Source organism: Callithrix jacchus, chromosome 5 (genome assembly GCF_049354715.1).
Source record: "Callithrix jacchus isolate 240 chromosome 5, calJac240_pri, whole genome shotgun sequence".
Lineage (NCBI taxonomy): Eukaryota > Metazoa > Chordata > Mammalia > Primates > Cebidae > Callithrix > Callithrix jacchus.
Window position 1 is genome coordinate 90,097,774 of NC_133506.1, and position 23,037 is coordinate 90,120,810.

The window sequence follows — 23,037 nt, forward strand, 5'->3', positions numbered from 1 at the left end:
CTTTGCCTGGTCTCACTCATTTGTGGAAGCTAAAAATTAGAACAAATTGAACTCATGGAGATAGACAGTAGAAGGATGCTTACCAGGGGCTGGGATGAGGGTCAGGAATGGAGGGACAAAATGAGGGTGGTTAACGGGTACAAAATACAGTTAGATAGAATGAATGAGGTCTAGTATTTAACAGCACAGCAGGTGACTGCAGTCAACAATAATTCACTGCACATTTTAAAATAACTAAAAGAGTAATAATTGAATGGTGTGTAACACAATTACTCTGATATGACTATTACCCATTGTATGCCTGTATCAAAATAACTCATGTATCCCATAAGAAGATGCAACTACTATGTACCCATAAAAATGGCAAAGAAAGAAAGAAAAGCAGTCTGCAATAAAAATCCACAGAATATATTCTCTCTTATTTCATTCTTCTCAAAAGACAGCGCTGTTCTGCCATGCAGTTCTCTACCTCTACAACTGGACAGCAAGCAGAGCTATTCACTCAGTCTTCTAGGCATCAAATTGGGAGATAAAAGTAGTTTTATTTCATATTCTTGATATGAAGCATCATTAGGAGACTGTTCAGTAGTACCTGCTAGTTCCCAAAATTATATCGACATTTAAGAGCAGGTAGGGAAATAAGAATCCTCCAAAGAAATGGAAGGAGCAGCTAAATAACGAGAAGGAAAGCCAAGAGAGGACTGTCCTCTAAGTCAAGGTTGCAAAGCATTTACAACATTCTCTTTATAGTAGTAGGAAATGAGCAACAATATCAAATTCAGCAAGCTGAGAGTGTAAGTAAATGTGGAGATTTATACACACCTGCTGGAAAGTCACAGCGCCCTTAGAAGAGAGCTGGTCTGGGGCAGTACAAATGTGGATTTGTTATTCTGACCCTTCCATGAACCAGACTCCTTAGAAGCAGGTCTGAATATTTTGGTGCCCTCAGTACCCAGGACAGCACCTGGAATATAAGAGGCACTTAATAAATGTTTGGCAAATTAATGAAGTAAAACAAAATAAAGTATGTAGTTGATTTGGAGAAAAAAAAAAATCTCAATGACATTTAAAACTCCTTGTAATAAGATGTACCAATGTTTTCTAAATTAAATCACTAAGTCTAAAATTATCACCATATATTTAGCTTCTTCCCCAAAGGCCCTGAAGCCAAAACAACCCAGTTCGTAAGGAGAAGGTACAATTCGCCACCTACTAAGATAAAGTCTTGTATATTAGAAGCAACCCTAAATTTCTGTGCTTAGAGTGACCTTTTGAGTTGCCAAAGTGATGTCATTAGTGTTAGAATTTTATGCAAGATTAGGCATGTAATTATGTTAAATCATTCCATCGGCTCCTGCTTGCTCATTTAACAAAGCAGAGTTCATTGAGAGTATCCCAAACACGTCGCTCAAGGTCACAAGCACCAGGAAACTGCAGCCACTTTGCTTCTTCCCTGCCCTACACTCACTTGTCCTTGCAGCTGTCACCTTAACGCCTCCGCACTGGAAGGAAGTGAGAAGCCACGGTGAAGTGGCACCCATGGAACCACGATTCTCCAGCAGAAGCTTCTAGAAACAAAAAGAGTATCCATAAGTAATTAAACTTACATAAAATCAGAGCCTGAGAGGCTACAGTCATGTTTCTTGGCTGCACACCATAATTACTTGGAGGGCTTTCAAGAATACATTGATGCGGGAGACCTACCCCCACGGTTCTCTACCACCTGGAGTGGGACCAGGCACCAGTATTTTTTAAAAGCTTTTCCAGATGATTCTAATGTGTGCCCAGTATTCAGAGGCACTATCTTTATGTTTTTCTGTCTCAGAATGGGTATGAGAACTTAATGCTAACGAGAGAGCACTTCAGATTTTATCACCCTACGTCTCAGAAAACCACTTTCCCTCTGTTGAGTGCCCCTGACCCAGAGAAGAAAAAATCAATAGTCTAAATGTACAAGTACAAAGTGGCTTAATTGAATTTTTTTTACAAAAAGAGCAAATCGAATCCATTTGTTTTAAATGTAATAACAGGGGGGAAAGAAGCTATTGTTCAGTGTATACCTATTATGCGCCATGATCTACTTTAAGTACTTTTACACGTGTTGTTTTATCTATCTCCCAAGCAACACAGAAAGGCAAATATTATTATTCTCATTTCTACAGTCGAGGAAACAAAAACTCAGCGATGTGAAATTGACTTGTCCAAGTCACAGAGCTGGCACAGGGATGCCAGGAAACAGACAAAAAAATGGCCCATCTGCTGCCCTCACCTGTCGTCTTTCCATCACGCCATGCTGCCCTATCTAAGGAAAACCCTAGAAATGATCCTTCACCAAGCAATAGAAATGTTCTTTCCAAGTCAATGAAAGGGATAGATGGAACTGGACAATCAAGAGAAGGTAAGAGAAGTCGAGAGTAAGAATGGAAGACAGGGCAAGCTAAGGGAAGGGTCAGGGAGGAGATGTCACCTGCACCCAGTAGATGAGTCACAGTGCATGAGGCAAAGTCATACCAATGTCCACATTTTCCAGCAGATACTCAGATGGTCAAGGCAGCAAATACAGCCACGAGTTATTCTGTGTCCTGGATTGTGCCCTGAGGGTGCATAACACAGTCCTGCCTTCCAGATGCTTATAACCTCGCGTGGGAGGCAGATTTGCAGGCCCACAGGATAGATTTTGCCTTGTCTTAGCAGAGGTAAGCACCGAGAACTGGGAGCAGAGATGAGGAAGCTGTATGGGTGGGAGAAGGCTCACAGGAGAGGCTCATCTGAGGTGGCTTTGAAACGAGGTAACTCCTTCAACATGAAGGCAGGAGGAACGTCCGGAACTGAATCACAGAAACAGAAACTAGCAAGGTGTGTGCCTGAGACACAGAAAAGGGCCTGTCATAAATTCCTGAGTCCTGAGACACGGAAAAGGGCCCGTCATAAATTCCTGAGACACAAGGACCATCACATTCTCACTCACTGTCTCCTCCCCCAGGGCTGAGATTGTATCTGTTAGCTTTTTTTTTTTTTTGAGACGGAGTTTCGCTGCTGTTACCCAGGCTGGAGAGTGCAATGGGGCGATCTCGGCTCACCGCAACCTCCGCCTCCTGGATTCAGGCAATTCTCCTGCCTCAGCCTCCCGAGTAGCTGGGATTACAGGCACGCGCCACCATGCCCAGCTAATTTTTTGTACTTTTAGTAGAGACGGGGTTTCACCATATTGACCAGGATGGTCTTGATCTCTTGACCTCGTGATCCACCCGCCTCGGCCTCCCAAGTATCTGTTAGCTTTGAATCTCCACATGGTTCTCATCTGTAGTCACCTAGGAAGGTTCTGCCAGGTTCACCCCAGTTCCTCGATCATTTAACGGCAGAATTCGACTCCGGCTCCGTCTCCCCACTGCCCACAGCTCTGTGCAGCCCGTAGACCAGGCGGGCCTCTGTTCCGTGTTAGGATTCCAAATTGCAACATTTTATATAAAGCGCTTTCTTTCGGTCTCTATATCCCTTTCCTGATCACAATTCAGATGAAAAGTTTAAAGTGAGCAAAGCTGAATTAATTTCTTAAGGAGTTGGGGAAGGCCGTCTTTGAGCTGGGAAATCAGCTTCCATTAAGGTACTTGGAATTCTGGATGTTTCATCGAAGCCTGGAAATTTTTTTCAACCGCACAGAACCTTTATACTGTTGTCTTTAAAGCAGCTACTCCGTTTTATTTTAATTAGCAAAGACTTTAGCAGGTTTTAAATAATAGTTTATCTTTATGAAAGAAAACTAGGGCAGAAACACTCTAAATCTACTTATTAGAATAAACTGAAGCGTCTTAAGTTCTTTCCAACAAGATTTAGACAGTTCCTTAGAGTAAATATATATTTCATCTCCCTCTTTCTACATCATCTTAAAACAACAGAGCAAAGGTACAATGCTTGAATAATGACACACAGTCTGAAAATATTCTAAATATATTGAAATCACTGCAGCTCCTTTCACTTTGTATACTTTCAAAACATTTATAATTTGTATGGTGCGTCTATTAAAGGCTGTCTAATAGCCAGGAGCATAGAAGCACTCAGGAATTTCTTGCTTTACCTAGACTCAAATTGTGCCCAAACCCTGTGAAATTATGACTAAACCAATCAGAGGATTCCACACGAGTCCAGGCTGAAATAACTTCTTGAAAGTTTAAGCCAATCCTCATTCTTCTGAAGTAATTCATTCAATTTGGATTAAAAGTACGCTTCTTTCCTGAAAGTTAACTGGTTTTAATAACGGATGTCGTCCCTATTCTGTTTGATATTTTAAAGATGTTCAAAAAGAAACGTAAATAACTTTAAACAACCCAGACCTAAGCCATTTAAAGAGACAGCAGATGTAATTTCTATGTCTTTCTCAATCTAGAGTCTAGGGCATCCATTAGGTGAATCCTTCGATTGCTGCCATTATCCTAGAACAAGGGTAGATGCCTGATTCCTGGTCACCTAACTCCCAGCCAGTGCGCTACCTCCCACAGCCTCCATTCCTTAGAGCTCTGGTACTGACTTAAGGGTTACAGAAGGAGATCAATTTCCAGACCTAATCCCAGAAAGTAAATACACAATGATGTAGTATATGCTTAGATTCATTCTTCAATTTCTCGAATCACAAAATATTGGTGCTAAGAGGTATCTTAGAAGTTATCAGTTTCAAACTCTCCATGGTAGAGTAAGCCCCAGAGTCATTAAGTGACTTTCTCAAGGTCACACAGCTGGTTAGTGACACAACTGGGCCTATAACCAGCCACCTCCTCTGAGTATGTGCTCCAACCCCTGCTGCTCAGTGTTCTCTGCAGACCAGCAGTATCAGCATTGCTTCAGAGCTTGTTAGAAAGGCAGGCTATTGGGCTCCACCCAAGACCCTTTAAAGCTGAATGTGGCTGGGCACGGTGGCTCACGCCTGTAATCCCAGCACTTTGGGAGGCCGAGATGGGTGGATCACGAGGTCAAGAGATCGAGACCATCCTGGTCAACATGGTGAAACCCCGTTTCTACTAAAAACACAAAAAATTAGCTGGGCATGGTGGCTTGTGCCTGTAATCCCAGCTACTCGGAAGGCTGAGGCAGGAGAATTGCCTGAACCCACGAGGTGGAGGTTGCGGTGAGCCGAGATCACGCCATTGCACTCCAGCCTGAGTAACAAGAGCGAAACTCCGTCTCAAAAAAAAAATGCTGAATGTGCGTTGTAACAAATCTTGCTCTTTTTTGAGACAAGGTCTCACTGTGTCACTCAGGCTGTGGTGGTGCACTGAGAAGCACAGCTCACTGCAGCCTGGAACTCCCAGACTAAAGCTATCTTCCCACCTTAGCCTCCTGAGCAGCTGGTGTTACAAGCACACACTGCCACACCTGGCTAATTTTTTTTTATTTTTCATTTTATGTAGAGTCAGGATCTTGCAAAGCTGCCAGGTCTGGTCTCAAACTCCTGGACCCAAGCAATTCTCCCAACTAGGCCTCCCAAATTGCTGTGATTAGAGGCATGAGCCACCACAGCTGGCCCAAATCTTGAGGTCATTCATGTGCACATTACAGAACCAAAGCCAAGCCAGGCACATTGTCACGGATCTGTAGTACCAACTACTATGGAAGCTGAGGAGGCGAGATTTCCTTAAGCCAGGAGTTTGAGGCTGCAGTGAGCTATGATCGTGCATGTGAATAGCACTGCATTCCTGCCTGGGAAATATAGCAGTTCTTGTCTTTAAAGGACACGTTTTTAATTTAAAAACTATAAGAATTGAAGGCAAGTAGATGTTGGGTTGAAGCATGGCTCTACCTCTTTTAAATGTAAGCAAAAATCTCAAAATCCTGAATGCATCATTTAGAATCTGGAAATAACATCACAACCCACCTTGCAGCGTTTTCATTGTATAAAGCACAACATAGATACATGCGAATGCATTTCATGAAGTATCTATGTGCATAAGTGTGTGGCATAGAGTTGCTGATATGTTATATAGTAGCTAGTCTAATATGGTATACAGTAGCTATTCTAATATAGTATATAGTAGCTAATCTCTGATATAGTATATAGTAGCTAATCTCTGATATAGTATATAGTAGCTAATCTCTGATATAGTATATAGTAGCTAATCTCTGATATAGTATATAGTAGCTAATCTCTGATATAGTATATAGTAGCTAATCTCTGATATAGTATATAGAAGCTAATCCAATATGGTCTATAGTAGCTAATATTATTTCCATCTCATGCTTGTCATTAATATTGTGCTTAACCAGACGTAAAGCCACTAATGACTATGCATCCATGAAGGAATCACCAGTGTTCCTTCCTTTGTTCTAACGTGTTAAATATCATTTTAACTTTTACATGTGATTAAGACTTCTTTATTTAATGTTCCTGATGCCCAGGAAAATTATTATTATCTGGAAAACAAATAATACTAGCTAACTACGTTTAGTGCCGTGCATAGAGAGGAAAGAACTTCTCCCGAAGCCAAGTCATAATGGAAACTACACAACATTCTCAAAACACCTTGACTCTTGATTCCGTAAACCTGGTCTCCAGAAGCCGGTGAATATCAGCTGCCACTGATGCTGCCGCTGATGCTGTCACTTTCTTAGGCAGAGACTCAACTGCCGTAAGCAGAAGCCACAACATTGGCAGAAGTGGGGCACAGTTAAAAGATGACGCTTCATCACCAATATGTCACACTTGTCAGCACTTAAAAAAAAACAGATAGAAGAGGAAAGAAGAAGTCAAATTTTAGTATCCAAATCTGAACAAAAATTTTGGAAAAATACAGCATAGTACAGAGTATGAAACCATACCAAAGTGATATTTTGAAGGAGATATTTTGGGGAAAATCATGTTTTCCAAAGACAGGGACTCTCAACCCCAGCAGTGTGTTACAATCAGCTAAGGGAGCCTTAAAAAGATTGAATGCAAATTTCCTCGAGGCACTAGGCTCTGGTGTTTTTTAAAACTTCCCAGTCGATTTTAACGTGCAGCGAGGATTGAGAACTACTGCCCATGGCGTGAAAGCCCTGGTGTTGTTTCAGAGTCAACCCACTGAGAGCTCTTCGTGGCTGTTAACTCCAGTGTGTACCTCTTCTAGGTCTTTCTGCCAATCCTCAGGACACCCACCACAAGGAGAGGAGACCCTGGACCAACATCCTCTAAGATGTTTATATGGACCAGCGGCCAGACATCTTCATTGTACAGACATGACAAGAAAAGGTAAATGCACTGGGATTCTGGGCACTCTTCAGAGCATATAACCTGACTCTCCAACGAGGATGCTGACAGGAAGGTGTTAATTAGGCCGCTGAGCCTTCTTCTGCAAGGTGAGGACGGACTCTGCACTGAAGGAGCAGGGTCTCAGCACGCTGCCTTCCTTCTCCTTGCACGTTACATGTTCACTTTCAGCAAATAGCTCTGAAAAAGTTGTCCCTGTCAGAAATGCCCTTGTCACAAGCTCTTGGCTTCGGTAACTCCGGCTCTGCCTTCCAATTTCCAGTAAGAACCAGCACTCCCACCATCCTCTTTAATCAGACAGACCGAGTCACTGAATTTCCAATGCCAAGCACAGTGCCTGGCACACAGTGCTCAAAAAACACTGAGAACCAGATGTATTCATAATAATTTATTCATTGAATTAATAAAAATTAAATAATAAACAAGATGGTTAATAAAATGATAAACACAGAACTACTGGCAGTTCAGTTTCTTCTTCTGAAGTGATGAAAACTGCATTTCTGGGCACTGGCTATATGGCAGGAGGGAAAACAGAAACTATGAGAAGAGGAAAATAGGACAGACAAATCCATTGAGCCCTCAAAATCCTTGGGAGAATAGCCTGGGGGGAGGGAAAATGAGGGAATAGAGGAAGGATGGAGGGCAAAGGCAGCGTTAATAAAAGACACGATGACCTTTATGCAACTCAATCCAGTCCTCTCACTTGGGTTTAGGGATGAATGTATTCGTCAAATTCTCCAGTCATTTTTAAATATTTAGTCTCCCTCTTTCTCATTGACCTGGTACTATTATTTGGGTTACGTCGAGATAAATGTTAAACATAACTGCCTTTACCAGCATATTGCCCCTTAAGCAAGTTGCACGTCAGGCAGAATCTGATAGAAATTAGATTGATTTGGTTGAAGGGAATTTGTGAAAAAATAATAATAAAATAAAAATTAAAAATTACAGTTGATCAATAGTGCTGGACACAAGGAGAAGAAACTGAAGGGGGTTTGCTTGAATACTGTTTTGAGAGCTGATGCTTTTATTTTCCTTCTAAAACCTACTTCCCCACAGATAAAAATTCCGTAAAAAATTTCAAAAGGAAAGTCATTCTTCACAATAATTATATATTACAGCAAACATTGGGAAGCAAGTTGAAAATTCACCACAGAAAATCTGCTAAATAAATCACTGAATATAATATACCACTTAGCACTTTAAAATGCTCTGACATTAACCGAAAAAGCAACTCAAAAAACTGCACACAAACTATGATTGCAGCCACAAAAAATACACAAAGGCAGACGTCCGGAAGAAATAACATGGTTTCCACTGCTCTGCTTTCCAAATGCTTTGTCATATATTGTTACCTTAATTATGAAAAAATAATTATATGATATTTCAGTAAAATTATAGCCCAGAGGGAACTAGTGTTTGAACAGAGTCCCAAAGCTCGTCGTGGTGCCAAGCAGTTAACTGAAAATTTCCTTCACTTGATCATCCCTAGATTTTCACTGCTTTTCCCAAGACTTAATCAAATTATTTTCCATTCGCTTTCAAGTTGAATAATCTTTCAGCAAGATCTCTTCTGTAACACTATAAAATTTCATGTGTCATTTCAAACTCCATATTTGAAAGTGCGGAAGGGCAGAGATTTGGTCCTGAGACTTTCCTGCCAGGACCAAATCCAAGAGTCGTGCTGCGTACAGGAATATTGCAACTGTCAACAGCCAACTGTCCTGAAATTCTGAAGGCTTTATTAGAGCAAGTGAAGTATAACGTATCTGTCTCACCTTGTTTACTCTCATCAAATCATTTAATACATTTTGCTACTTTTTATGAACAAAGGAATTAACATTTAAGAAGCAGCTACTGCGGACTATAGGTTTTAACTGTGTTCTCTTAACTTGTAAGACAGAGATTATTATGCCCGCTTCACAGATGAGGAAACAGAGATTTTAAATAACTTCCAAAGGCCCAACAACTAGCCAGTGATGGAATCAGGATTTGAGCCAAGCTGGTGTGCTCTTCCCTGCACCCCAGAACCTACGCTCTTGTCAAACTTGAAATATTTGGAGTGACACTGAACACCCAAGCCCGCAAGGGGAAGAGTAGTTAAAGCAGAGTTGGATGCTGTATATCAAAGATGATGACAAACACATGAATGGTATATTGGCGATATCTGTGGAGTGTGAAAGGTGTGAACAGTTAGCTTAGTATTCTGCATCAGTAGGAGTCTATGAAACTTAAATTACTGTTTTTTTATTTTCAAAGTATCATTTCAGAACTATGGGATTTATGATAATTAAAATATGACTATGAGGAAATCATTTTTCAAGCTTTATTTATGGGATGGGGGTGCAAAAGGTTATTAAATAAGTCTGCAGGGCCCACTAATACAGTGGAATCTGCCATTCCGCTGGTATCCTTGGTTTAATGTTGGACTTCATTTTTCTGTGCCTTTTTCTTGACAACCTCTTCGTCTTTGCTGTTTAATTCACAAACTCTTGGAAGAGACGACTCAGATTTTAAACTGACTTTGAGCAGAACGTGTGGCTCTGTTTAAGATGCTCTTGGTGGCAGTAGTCATGGTGATAATGAAGATGATGATGGCTGATAATGAATCTACATAATTAAGGTCCTCACATTAATTATTTGGAAATAAATTAACTAGATTGTGTGACAGCACTGCCTGAAATTGCTGGTAATTCAGTGTCTTCTCATTCTGCAAACCTGGCCTCTCCGGGTGCCTGGTTTCTCCAGCTGTGTTCTTACAACAAACCCAGAAGCCGGGCCATCCAGAATCCTCAGCTGCTCTCCACAGTGCCTCTCCCTGAGACCAGAGCCAAATATGTCAGGATATTGGATTCCCTGGGATTCCTTAGACAGTAGAATACCGGGAAACCAGCTCAAGGACAGGCAGAACAACTTCAGTAGAAGGAAAAGTTAAATTCCGAAACCAAATCTTTTCTTGCTCAGAAGACATGGAAGCCCGTTTTACTTTTTTCTTCCTTATTTTAATTCAAAGCCAGACCTTTTTCGGATCATCTTCTGTAGGCAAAATGTAAGTTCCCATTTTCATCTTCAATTCTACAACCCAACAATATGAAGAAGTATTTTTTATTCTCTAAACAAACTACTTTGTTAGTTCAACTTACTTTAATTTTGAGCAGAAGAAAAAAAAACAGAATAACTAGAAATTAAAGAAGAGAAAGGTTTTAAAGTTAAGGGCATTACAGATTGTTTATCAAATATTCTTTAAATTATTTTTATTAAATATTGAAGTGATACAAAGGAATATTTATTACATGTTAATATATAAAAAATGATATTATATACATCCAGGTATCCATCATTTAGCTTAAAAAACACAACAATCAGAATTTTTGAAGCCCTTGAGGATGCTTTCCTAATACCATTCTACTCCCCATCCCAGCTCCCACCCAGAGGTAATCACCATCCTCAATTTTGGGTATATCATTCTGTTTGTTTTTTTCATGAGTTTATCACATTTGAGTCTTTAAACAATATATTGTTTGTATCTGAATGTTTGAAGACTTCATATAAATGGAACCGTGCCGTATTTATCCTGCAACTTGCTCTTTTCCCCAAACGTTATGTTGCTATGATCTGACAGTGCCCGCGTGAGTCGCACGGCTCGTGTTTTCTGCTTCCCGGTGTCCACTGCATGAACCTTCCACCGTTACTCATGCAGTCTACTGCTGACGGTTTTGCTGTCTTTACCAACGATGCTGCTCTTCTTGTACATGCCTCTTTGTGCACATGTATGATATTGCTTAAGATTTATACCTAACATGGGAATGGTTGGTTCAATATACAGCTTTAATTTTACCAAGAGATGCCGTGTTTTCCAAAGCAGCCATATAAGCGATTCGCATTCCTCACACCCTTGTTTAGAGTTTTCAGATTTCGAATTTTCACTAATCCAGAGGGTACTATGATTTTAAATTTTTTTTCTCAAATTAGTAATGAGATTGCATCTATTTCTTTAGTCCTTTTCTCTGAGTTGACTGTTTAAATATTTGGCCCAATTTGGTCAAATACTTGACCGTTTAAGTAATTTGCAATTATTTTATTAGATTTATATTTAAGTAACATTTTGTGTCAATTATAATCATATCTCTTATCATTTTTCTACTGGATTGCTCGTCTTTCACTTGACTCGTAGGAATTATTTATAAAAATCCATGTTAATTCTTTATCTGCTATATCTATGCAAATAGCTTCTCCCTGTTTGTGGTTTGGCTTTTCACTTTCTTTACCATGTGTTTTGATAAATATATTAACATGTTCTTAATTTTAACATATTCTAAATTAACAATTTTTGAAATCCCCTCCTACTCCAGAATCAAACAGGTATCTTCCTACACAGTTTTCCAAATATTTTGTAGCATCATCTTTCACAATTAAGGATTTAGTCATCCGGAATTGATATTCAGTTTTTACATGGATAACCCATTGCCCCAGCACCATTTATTGGAGAGTTTATCCTTTCCCCATTGGTCTAAAATCACATGTCATATGTTACATTTCCATATATACGTGGATATGTTTTTGAATCTCTATTCTGTTCTGCTGGCCAGTTTCATCTACCTCAGACAAACACCACACTCTAGTTTACAAATTTTAGCATTATGCCTGTAATACATCTTGATGTTTGATTGGACGAGTCACCCATCTTGTTATTTTGTAGTCAGAAGTGCATTTACTATTCTTAGACACTTGCACTTTCAGGCAAGTTTGAAAATCAGGTTGGCAAGTCACACCTATCACACTTCCCCCAAAAAAACTCTTGGATTTTTATTAGAATTTTATAAAATTAATTTGTGATAAATTTACATCTTTATGTCACCAAGTCTTTCTCTGAATGAATATGATTAACCTCTACATGGGTTTGTCTTCCCTAATATCTCCTAATAAAGTTCTACATTCCAAGAAAAAGTGTACATCACTTATTAGATTTATTTCTAAGTACTATCATTTTTATTGAAATGGCATTGAATTTATTGAATAATTAATTGTTTTAAATATTGAGTCTCCACATTCCTGAATATAATTCCTTATTTGTCCATGAATTTTATATTTCATTCAATACATTTTGCAATTATTTCATGAGATTTGCATTTAAGCAACATTTTCTGGCAACTATAATCATATCTCTTATGTTAGATATACTGTGTTTTTACTGCTAATGTATAGAAATGCTACTGCTTTTGTATTTACTGATTTTTTTCAATCAACCAACCTTGTAGAACTCAGATTTGTTTGGATTTGCCATATTTGTATTTTGTACAAATAATAATGTTTCTTTGTTTCCAATCCTTATGATATTTTTCTTACTTGTTACATTCTTACTCCATTGGCAGGGACTTTCAGGATAATATTGTAGAGTAAATCAGTTATGATTATCAATATATTTGGGCTGCCTTCTTCAAACTCAAGTTACCTTTTAACTCACCATTTCTTTATTTGTATAATTTTTGTCTGTTTAATTCAGCCAAACTAATTAAATCTTTTTTTTTTTTTTTTTTTTTTTTTTTTTTTTTTTTTTGAGACGGAGTTTCACTCTTGTTACCCAGGCTGGAGTGCAATGGCGCGATCTCGGCTCACGGCAACCTCCGCCTCCTGGGTTCAGGCAATTCTCCTGCCTCAGCCTCCTGAGTAGCTGGGATTACAGGCACGCGCCACCATGCCCAGCTAATTTTTTGTATTTTAGTAGAGACGGGGTTTCACCATGTTGACCAGGTTGGTCTCGATATCTCGACCTCGTGATCCACCCGCCTCGGCCTCCCAAAGTGCTGGGATTACAGGCTTGAGCCACCGCGCCCGGCCAACTAATTAAATCTTTAAAATTGTATTTTATTTTCTCACAGTTGGAAATTTGGATATTTCATTTACGTTTTGAGATAATTACTTTTTCATGTGTGCTTTAATTGACCAATGTGAAGAGAATTAATGATTTCATTATCTTGCCAAAAAAACGAAGAAACTTGAACGACCCTACTCTATAACTTCACTACTTGTTGTTGCTGCTGATGCTTTTTAATCCGAGACTCAGGAGGGGCATGTGCAAGGTTGTTCTGTGGGCGCACTGAGTAATACTGAAGTGTGGGCTTCTACTGAACCCATCGCCCCAGTAGTGAACTAGTACCCAACGGCTACTTTCTCAACTCTTTTTTCCCTCCCTCCCTGCTCCCTTTCAGAGCCCCCAGTGTCTGTCGTTTCCCCATGTGTATCCATTGTTTAACTCCCACGTAGAAGTGAGAAAATGCAGTATTTGGTTTTCAGTTTCTGCATCATTCACTTAGGATAACAGCCTCCAGCTGCAAAGGATACGAGTTCATTCTTTCTGTGGTTGTGCATATTTGATAGTGTGTACGTACCACATTCCTTCTATGGCTGTGCAGTGTTTGATAGTGTGTACGTACCACATTCCTTCTATGGCTGTGCAGTGTTTGATAGTGTGTACGTACCACATTCCTTCTATGGCTGTGCAGTGTTTGATAGTGTGTACGTACCACATTCCTTCTATGGCCGTGCAGTGTTTGATAGTGTGTACGTACCACATTCCTTCTATGACTGTGCAGTGTTTGATAGTGTGTATGTACCACATTCCTTCTATGGCTGTGCAGTGTTTGATAGTGTGTATGTACCACATTTGATGAACATTGAGGCTGATTCTATGGCTTTGCTATTATGAGTAGTGCTTTTATAAACATATCAGTGCAGGTGTTTTTTGATAGAACGATTTCTTGTTCTTTGGGTAGATACCCACTCCAGTAATGGTACTAGTAAGGGTTGCTGGGTCAAATGGTAGTTCCATTTTCAGTAATTTGAGAAATCTCCACACAGGTTTTCATAGAGGTTGAACTGAGTTATATTTCCACCAACAGTGTCCAAATGTCCCCTTTTTCTCGCAGCCTCACCAACATGTTATTTTTGGCTTTTTAGAATAGCCATCCTGCATGGTCTCATTGTGGTTTTAATTTGCATTTCTCTAATGATTAGTAACGTTGAGTGTTCTTTCATATTTGTTGGCTGCATATATGTGTCTTCTTTTGAGTAGTGTCTGTTCATGTCCTTTGCCCACATTTTAATGGGTTATTTGTTTTCTTCTTGCTGATTTAAGTTCCTGACAGATTCTGGATATTAGTCCTTCGTCAGGTGCAGCGTTTGCAAATATTTTCTCCCATTCTGTAGGCTGTCTGTTTACTCTGATAATTACTTATTTTGCTGTGCAGAAGCTCTTTCATTTAATTAAGTCCCATTTGTCAATTTTTGTTTTTATTCCATTTACTTTTCAGTACTCTTTTTTTTGTAATGTTTAAATTACTCTGTCTATTTTTGCTGATATATAGAAAGGCAATTAACTATTGCATATCAATTTGTTTCAACAACTGTACTAGTTTTTTGTTTGTTTGTTTGTTTTGGTTTTTGTTGTTTTGGTTTTTTTTTGCAAGAGGGTCTTGCTCTGTAACCCAGGCTGGAGGGCAGTGGTGCAGTCATCATTCACTGCAGTCCTAAAATCCTGGGCTCAAGGAATCCTCCCACCTCTGCCCTGCAAGCAATTGAAACCCCAGGCATGCACCGCTAGGCCTGGATAATTTTCTTTTTAGACACGGCACCTTGCTGTGTTGCCTAGGCTGGTCTTGAACTCCTGGGTTCAAGTGATCCTCCTCTCACCTCAGCCTCCCAAAGCGTGGAGGTTACAGGTGCAAGCCACTGTGCCCAGCCTAAATTTTCTTATTAATAATTTATCTGTAGATTCTTTTGTATTTTCTTCATAATTATGTCATTGGTGAATACATTTTTGTTTCTTCTTTGTCAGTAAATATACCATTCATTCATTCTACTGCTAGTAAATCAGTAAATCATGAATGAAACAGGTAATAGACATCTTTACTTTGTTTCTGCTCAGAAAATGGATTCTTTGAACATTTAACCATTAAGTATCAAGTTTACTCTAGGCATTTCTTCTATACCATTTGTTATATTAAGGATGTTCCTATTTATTTTTAATTTGATAGGAGTTTTTATCATGAATGGATGTTAAATTGTCAGATATGTTTCTCCACATTTATTACATTACTATATGATTATAACCCTTTAATATATTTATGTAATAGATTATATTAATAGATAATAAAATAATGGCCCACATTATAAATTCCTGGGATGGCCCCAGCTTGATCATGGTATATTTTCATTTTTATATATTGCTAGTTTAACTTGTTTTTAAAATTTCACATTTATACCTATGAAAGATATTGGCCTATAATATTTTGTGTATTGTTCTGATTTGGTTTTAGTATCAAAGTTTACAAACCTCATTAATGGGCTGGGTAGCATTTCATCTTCTTCTACAGTCTGGAATGATTTGTATAGTATAAGCAGAGTTTATAAGTCATCAGAGACTACCATTTCCATTATGGTGATATTTTTAACTGATGATTCAGTTTTTAATGATTTATAACTGTTTGAGTTTTCTATTTATTTCTGAATCCATTTCAGCAAGTTATATTTTTGAAATACTTTGCTGTATATTTCAGGAAGTTATATACTTCAAAGTTTCCAAATGTCTCATCATAAATTTTTAAAAATATTTTCTTTCCAATCCACACCTTATCTGTGGCTATAGTTTTTAATTCCTGATATTCATTTGGCCCTTTTCTATTTTTTTCTTGATCAATTTTTTTCAGAGGTTTGTCTATATCATTAGTCTTTTCAAAAAATTAACCTTTGAATTCACTCGTCCTTTAATATAGTTCACCTATTTCATTTATTTCTACTCAAGTTTATTATTTCCTTCCTTATACTTTCTTTTAGTGTATTCTGTTCATCTTTCTCTAACTTCCTAACTTGGATGCCTCATGCATTCTCTTAATACAAGCATCGAACACTGTGTGTTCCTCTCCATGGACTGCTTTCCCTGCATCCCACTGCTTGCTCTACAGTGTTTTTCATATCATTTAATTCTGCTTATTGATTTTTGTTGTTTATTCTATGACCCATGCGTACTTTGTACTATAGTTTTACTTCCATCTGTAGATATTATTCTAGTTTTTCTTTGTTATTTATTTCTAGCATTGTTGTACAAGAGCCAGTAATGTGGTCAATATAAAGATCAATACTTCTCAAAGGCTCTTTAGGTTATAACACTCACTTATCTGGACAGTTCACATAATATTCTGTTTCCTTCTATAGCTTGCATTAAGGCCTTTCATAAAATTCAATATGCTAATTGGTCCAACAAAAATAAATATGAATTAAAATATTAAGATATCATTGGGAGAGTGTGTTATCTAATAAGCTAAAGGCAGGACTAAAAAAAAAAGTTCCCACCTTTGTTTCCATAATTTTGTTCTCACTTTTAGCATCTTATCCATAAGACCTGGGTCACAGCATTGCAAGACTTCCTGGGAAGTCTCATGAATTAATAAGTTGGCAATACTAACATTAGGCTCATGGACGAAATCCTTCACATTAATGACATATACATACATAAATGAAGTGTGATTGTTATTTCTCCCAAACTCAAAAACACATTGCTTCCAATGAAATGTACACATTAAAAGATTTAAAAGAGAATAATAATTAAGCTAATCAAATTGGACCATAAAATATACACCTATCAGTTCAAAAAAATCCATGAAGTCTAAAACGAATTGACGATTACGATATACATAAAAGAAGCACAACTCAGAAATGAGGGAGGCTGTGGTGGGCAGAAGGCAGAACAGTGGCGTGTTCATCAACACCAGGCTTCCTCTGCCATGTGAGGTAACAGGTGTGTTCTCCCAGGCAGACACATACAGCAGCTCTGCCCACTGACACGAAGGCACTTAGCAGGCCACTGCCTCACAGGTTTGCCTTCGTAAGATCTAACAGAAGGGCATGCTTCCCTCAGCCTGGGAACTAGAGGCGTCGGTGCCTGGAAAGTTTGATTTTTTTCTAGAAAGAATACTAAATTTGTTGGTGGTAGAGCCAGTGGACACTGATGGTGAGACAGAAACTGAGGGTCTGTTCCAGCCACGGTCCCTGATTTATTTAGTTTTAATCGACCATCCAGCCACCCTGTAACTGGCCAGCTCACCACCTCTGCTTGTTGTAGCCAGTCTAGTCCACATAAAAGGAGCATATTTTGTGAGCCTAATAAATGCAAGAGACTGAGCCGACAAAGACGTAGTCTGTCTTTACCTCTTGAACAGCTCAGTAATCCCTGGGCCAGAGAGGCACAAACATAAATATTCAGCACATGTCTGTTCCAGAAGAGTTCGCAGCCAAGTAATTTCGGATATATTTAATTCTTCATTTCTTATTCACACTTTCCTACTTCTCTTCCCTGCACCCACCAGGTGGCCCATCACGCACTGATAACTTCAGGATTCTGCAGAATCCTCTTCTGCCCTTTCCATGTTTCAGTACCCAGACTGTCTCTCGTTTCTCTGACTACCTAGGGAGTCTCATTAACACTCATACTGTGGCTAGTTCTAGACACAAATGATGCACAGATTTCTGTGCTTGTTTAAGTTCTGGGGGCCATGTGCAGGATGTGCAGGTTTGTTGCACAGGTAAACATGTGCCATGGTGGTTCACTGCTCCTATCAATCCATCACCGGGCTGCTAATCCCAACATGCGTGAGCTCTTTTCCCTAATGCTCTGCCCCTCCACCCTCCCGCAACATGCCCCAGTAAGTGGTGTTCCCCTCCCTGTGTCCATGTGTTCTCATGGCTCAGCTCCTACTTATAGTGAGAACATGTGGTGTTTGGTTTTTTGATTCTGAGTTAGTTTGCTGAGGGTGATGGCTTCCAGCTTCATCTAAGTAGATTTAAATCTTATTCTCCTCTTTTTGTAAACCCCTCTTTATCTAATACCTGAAACATTGGGAGAGTTTAAGAATCAGCCTCTTTGTCTCCATATGTAAACATTTCTAAACAACCAACCACATTTAACACGAGTGATCTTTGTAAAGCACATATCTGATCATTGTACCTGCTTAATTGTTTTAATGCCTCCTCCAACTTCAAAACACGTACAAGATTCTCATTCTCTGGCCCCTGCCTGTCTAACCAGCTCATTGCCTGCCTTTTCCTGCCCACAATATCCTGGAATCCAACCACACTTTGCTACCGCTATTCTCTCACATTCTGCCTGGATATTCTTCCCTTCTCAATCGTTTGCTCATCCAAGACTTAATTCAGTCTGTCAAAGGACTCTTAATCATCACCACTTAAATCAAGTTATGGCCTCTAACTGGCAGGCTTCCTAAACCAGCTCTGTGCTTACAAATCACAGTCCTGGGCCAGTTTAATCCATCCATGTCTGTAGTTGTGGTTTTTAATTCCTGATATTTATTTGGCCCTTTTCTGTGTTTTGCTTATACCATTGATCCACTGAATGTTCATTTTAAGAAATGCCTGAAAAAGTAATGGCCAATGTACCTGAAGCCAATTTGCCAAGAAATCCATTTGCCCTCAGTCATTTTGATGAATTTATTGAATTTAGCCATATACCAAAAATTTTGTATGATCACTGCAACCCTACATAGTTCTGTAATAAACCACACTAAATAGGTTAGCAAGAATTTAAAAATGTACAGGGTGGGGGGCCAGATCTGGGGCCTTCAGACTCTCTCCACTGTCTCTCTGTCTCTCTGTCTCTCTGCCCCTCTGTCTTTCTGTCTCTTGTCCCAGACTCCCTCTGCCTCCAGACTCCCCTCCTCCCTGTCCCCCACTCCCCCACCCCATCCCAGCCATGCCCTCCTGCTTCCTTTGCCCCCTGCTCTTCCATCCTCTACCTCCTGGGTGTCCCACTCTCTAGGTCAGCAGGCCAGACTGTGTTTCACTGATTCTTCTTTTTCACTTATCAGAGGATCCCACTATTCTTCTCATAACCTTTACCAATGAGTACAAGAAGCAAATTTTGGTTAATTGATAAAGTTGTTAAATCCATCAAAGTGGTCATAATGTGAAATTTGCCACAGAATTTCAATAATAATAAAATGTTAGCAAAACAGCAAGTGACTCTAAAAAGAATTTGAAACTAGTAAAAATTGAAAGGCTCCCACATGACATGCTAAATTTTTGTTATATTTGTTAGAAGGATATATTCACACACATATTCAAGAAAGGCATATTTATAAATATATTCATAAGAATATATTTACAAGAGACTAAGCCTCCCTAGAAGACTTAGCTTTTAAAAATATCAAACTGATCTTAAAATACTGCTAAGAAGAATGTATTTTTAAGAAAAATACACTTGTGGTGCACGCCCGTAGTCCCAGCTACTCGGGAGGCTGAGGCAGGAGAATTGCCTGAACCCAGAAGGCAGAGGTTGCAGTGAGCCGAGATCGTGCCATTGCACTCCTCCATCTCAAAAAAAAAAAAGAAGGCCGGGCGCGGTGGCTCAAGCCTGTAATCCCAGCACTTTGGGAGGCCGAGGCGGGTGGATCACGAGGTCAAGAGATCGAGACCATCCTGGTCAACATGGTGAAACCCCGTCTCTACTAAAAATTACAAAAAATTAGCTGGGCATGGTGGCGCGTGCCTGTAATCCCAGCTACTCAGGAGGCTGAGGCAGGAGAATTGCCGGAACCCAGGGGGCGGAGGTTGCGGTGAGCCGAGATTGCGCCATTGCACTCCAGCCTGGGTAACAAGAGCGAAACTCCGTCTCAAAAAAAAAAAAAAGAAAAGAAAAATACACTTAATGACTGAACAGATTTTTTAAATATAGTCATAAAATATTCATACAAAAATGTATTTATATTCATTTACTATATTTAAAACAATACTCCATAAAATAAGTATTTGTTAAATCCGTAAGTGTGGTAAAGTTGGCAAAATATTTTTTTGGCGAGCTGATCCGTCAGTAGATTGGCTTTTGGAAATTCACCATTGAGCAATGATCCTGTGGTAAACTGGCTTTTGGCACACGCGCTCACCTTCCTCGTATACACCTCGCTAATCGGCCTCCTCGCCATGCCTCGCAGTGACTGATGTCTCACTCAGCTCCCTTGTGACACTGAGTCTTACTCATTTTGGAATTGCCAGAACTGAGCACACTTTGCCTCTTATGAAGACTTAGAAATGTTGACTAATGAACAGACAAATTCATTCACAAATGGCCTTTCTGCTGCCTTAGCCTGAATACTTTCCTTCTCCTTCTCCGTCTCCTAGGATAGATACCAAAGGAACCTGAATTCAAATGAGTGACAGCCACGGAGGAAAACCTTTCTGGCACACTTTACACTCTACATACATATTTGTATTTGCATGGCCTCATGATTTGTTTATGAATTACGGGCTAAGCCCCAATATCAAACTTCTAGAAACTATGCAGATGTGGAGCTCAAAATAAAATTTTACTATTTTGACTAATGCTGGGGGTAAAATTGATTGAAGCCTTACTAAACACTTGAAAATGTTTTGTTTAAAAGATATTTATCACAAACACTATTGTTATACTTATTGTTATTAATAACTTCTGTTTTCCAAAGGCTCTGAGCAGAATGTTCCCTATATATAGGAAGGCTGCACATATTTACTATTTGTTATTGTCAACATGTGGTTCACAGTGAAGCCAAGACTACCTCAGCAGACCTTAAATATGGTACTTGCCAAGACACACCAAGGCTAGATCAGCTTCAAACTTACAAAGGCAAATCTGGTGGACAGCACACATAGCCAAAACCGAATTTGTAGTCACGCCCCAGACTCACTCTTCCTCCCGATCTCTCTGCTTTCCCTACTTCAGCAAATTATACCAGCCCTCATTCCATTATTCTCAGCACTGCTGCCCCTACCCTCAACTCCTCTCAGAGAGATTCATAAAGAATAGAAAGAACCGAAGGGTGACGAGCTAGCAGACTTGTTACTAGTCACACAGTAACTCACACTTTTCAAGCCTTCCTAGTATGGAAGAGGATGCACAGACCTGGGGCCCAGAATATCCCCTCATGCTCCTTCCAGCTGGCACTGAAGACAACGTGGTGTAGAGGGGCCAACTAACCCACCCTGTCTCAGGCTGTGAATATCCTTGTCCCCAACTGAGACTTACTGTCCTCACTACCTGGACAAGCAAAATCCCAGAGCACACTAGGCCTGAACAAAACCAAGTCCAAAACGATCATTATTTTTACAAAAATTATGCCACACATAAGCAATGACCCAAAAAACAGAAGTGGCCTTCTGACTTTCAGACTCTGGCCTGTCTCACCATTGAGAGTAGCCACTCCTCTGCCTGTGCTTGGGACACTGAGCTTGTGGAAAGAGAGTCTATAAATATACAGTCACCTTCTTCCTCTTTAGCAAGGTCAGCAGAAGTCATCTTTTTGGGTCCTGGAAGAGTAGGGAAATATGGAAACAAGAATCTCACCTTCCCACGTGCCACCATTTCTCTAGTCCTCCACACCAAGGACAGAGCATAAGTCTAAACTGTGTCCTTTTCTTCCCTCCTTATCATCCCCTGTATTCTGTCAGCCACCAAACCTTGAAGTTCTGCCTCGTAGATGTTTCTCCACGTGCCGTTTCTTCTTCACACACCCTGCCTGGGTCCTGCATCCAGCCCTCACTGTCCTTCGCCAGCACTACAGTCGCAACCCCCCAATCCCTCTCTCTGATTAAAAACCTTGTCCTGTTTCTCATCTAAGCTCTGCACAACAGCCAGAGTGATCATTCTGAAATAAGTCATGTCACCCTCTGACAGATCCCCATTCACTACAGAATAAATGCCAAGCTCTTTAGAAAGACTTACAAAACCTTTCATGGCCTGACTGCCTTTGCAAATTCATCTGCCTTTTTTTTGCCTCTCCCATAGGCATCTCAGTAATATTAAAACAGTTGTCATTTCTGATATTCACCTTGCAACTGCAAGTCTCCATCCCTTCATTCACATGAGTCCTTCTGTCCAAAATACCCTTGACTCTTTCTCTCATTTGGTTGACTCTGATTCAACCTTGAAGATTTTAAGGTGTTTCTCCTTCAGGAACCCTTTCTAAATTCAACCCTGGCTCTGTCCTGCCCGCTCAGGCTAGGGTATCTCCCCCTCTTCTGTACTCCCATCATTATGGGAATATATGCATTATTATGGGAATACATGGGAATATCTGTGAATTGCTCAATCATTAAACTTTTCATCCTATGCTGATATTTATGTACATGTCTGTTTTCCTTTTGGGCAGGAGCCATATCCCCAATAACAAGAGGTTACCAGCATTCAGGAAAAGTTTGTGAACCTAAACTGAACTCTTTGCTCTTCTAAGCCATTTATTCATTTCTTTATTTTACATTAATTCAATAATCATTGAGTAATGAATTCCATGGGTATGGCCCACTCCACTAACCCACTTTCTTTTTGCTGGGTAGTAACGTGATTTCTCAGATATTTTCAGACTATGAAACTCATTCACTTTTCCCATCTCTCTACATTCCAGAGCATATCAAAAGCATTTGTTAACCACTTTCAAATTGTGTTTTGTTTTTGAATCACACATTTGAATCACCTTTGTATGCTTCTTGTTCCAGTGACACAACTGACTGATCACACTTCTCTTTTATGGGTTTAGGCTGACATAAGTGATGGTACATGACGGTCTAATGCCCTGGAATTGTGAGATCCTGCTCCCTCCTTTCTGTCTTCCATCTGCAGAGTTAAATACATGTTAATAAATAATAGTAGTGAAGTAACAGCAGAGTATTATTTTACAGCAGGTCTTTGAAGCTACTCAGACTCTGCCTGTCTCTTCCTGATTCAGAAAGCTTTCTGCCCACTGGCTTTAGCTGCTAACAAACAAGAT

At 39.6% G+C, this 23,037-nt stretch overlaps 1 protein-coding gene across 1 annotated transcript in view; it reads right to left on the minus strand.

The window, feature by feature from the left end:
• Positions 1 to 3,673: 3,673 nt before the first annotated feature.
• LOC128932113 (protein phosphatase 1E-like) overlaps positions 3,674 to 23,037 on the minus strand; it is a 54,049-nt gene continuing 34,685 nt past the window's right edge. Inside the window, exon 5 of the mRNA XM_078373562.1 lies at positions 3,674 to 6,700. Coding sequence (XP_078229688.1) covers positions 6,675 to 6,700 — 26 coding nt within the window. The 3' untranslated portion in view covers positions 3,674 to 6,674. The remainder of the gene's footprint in view (positions 6,701 to 23,037) is intronic.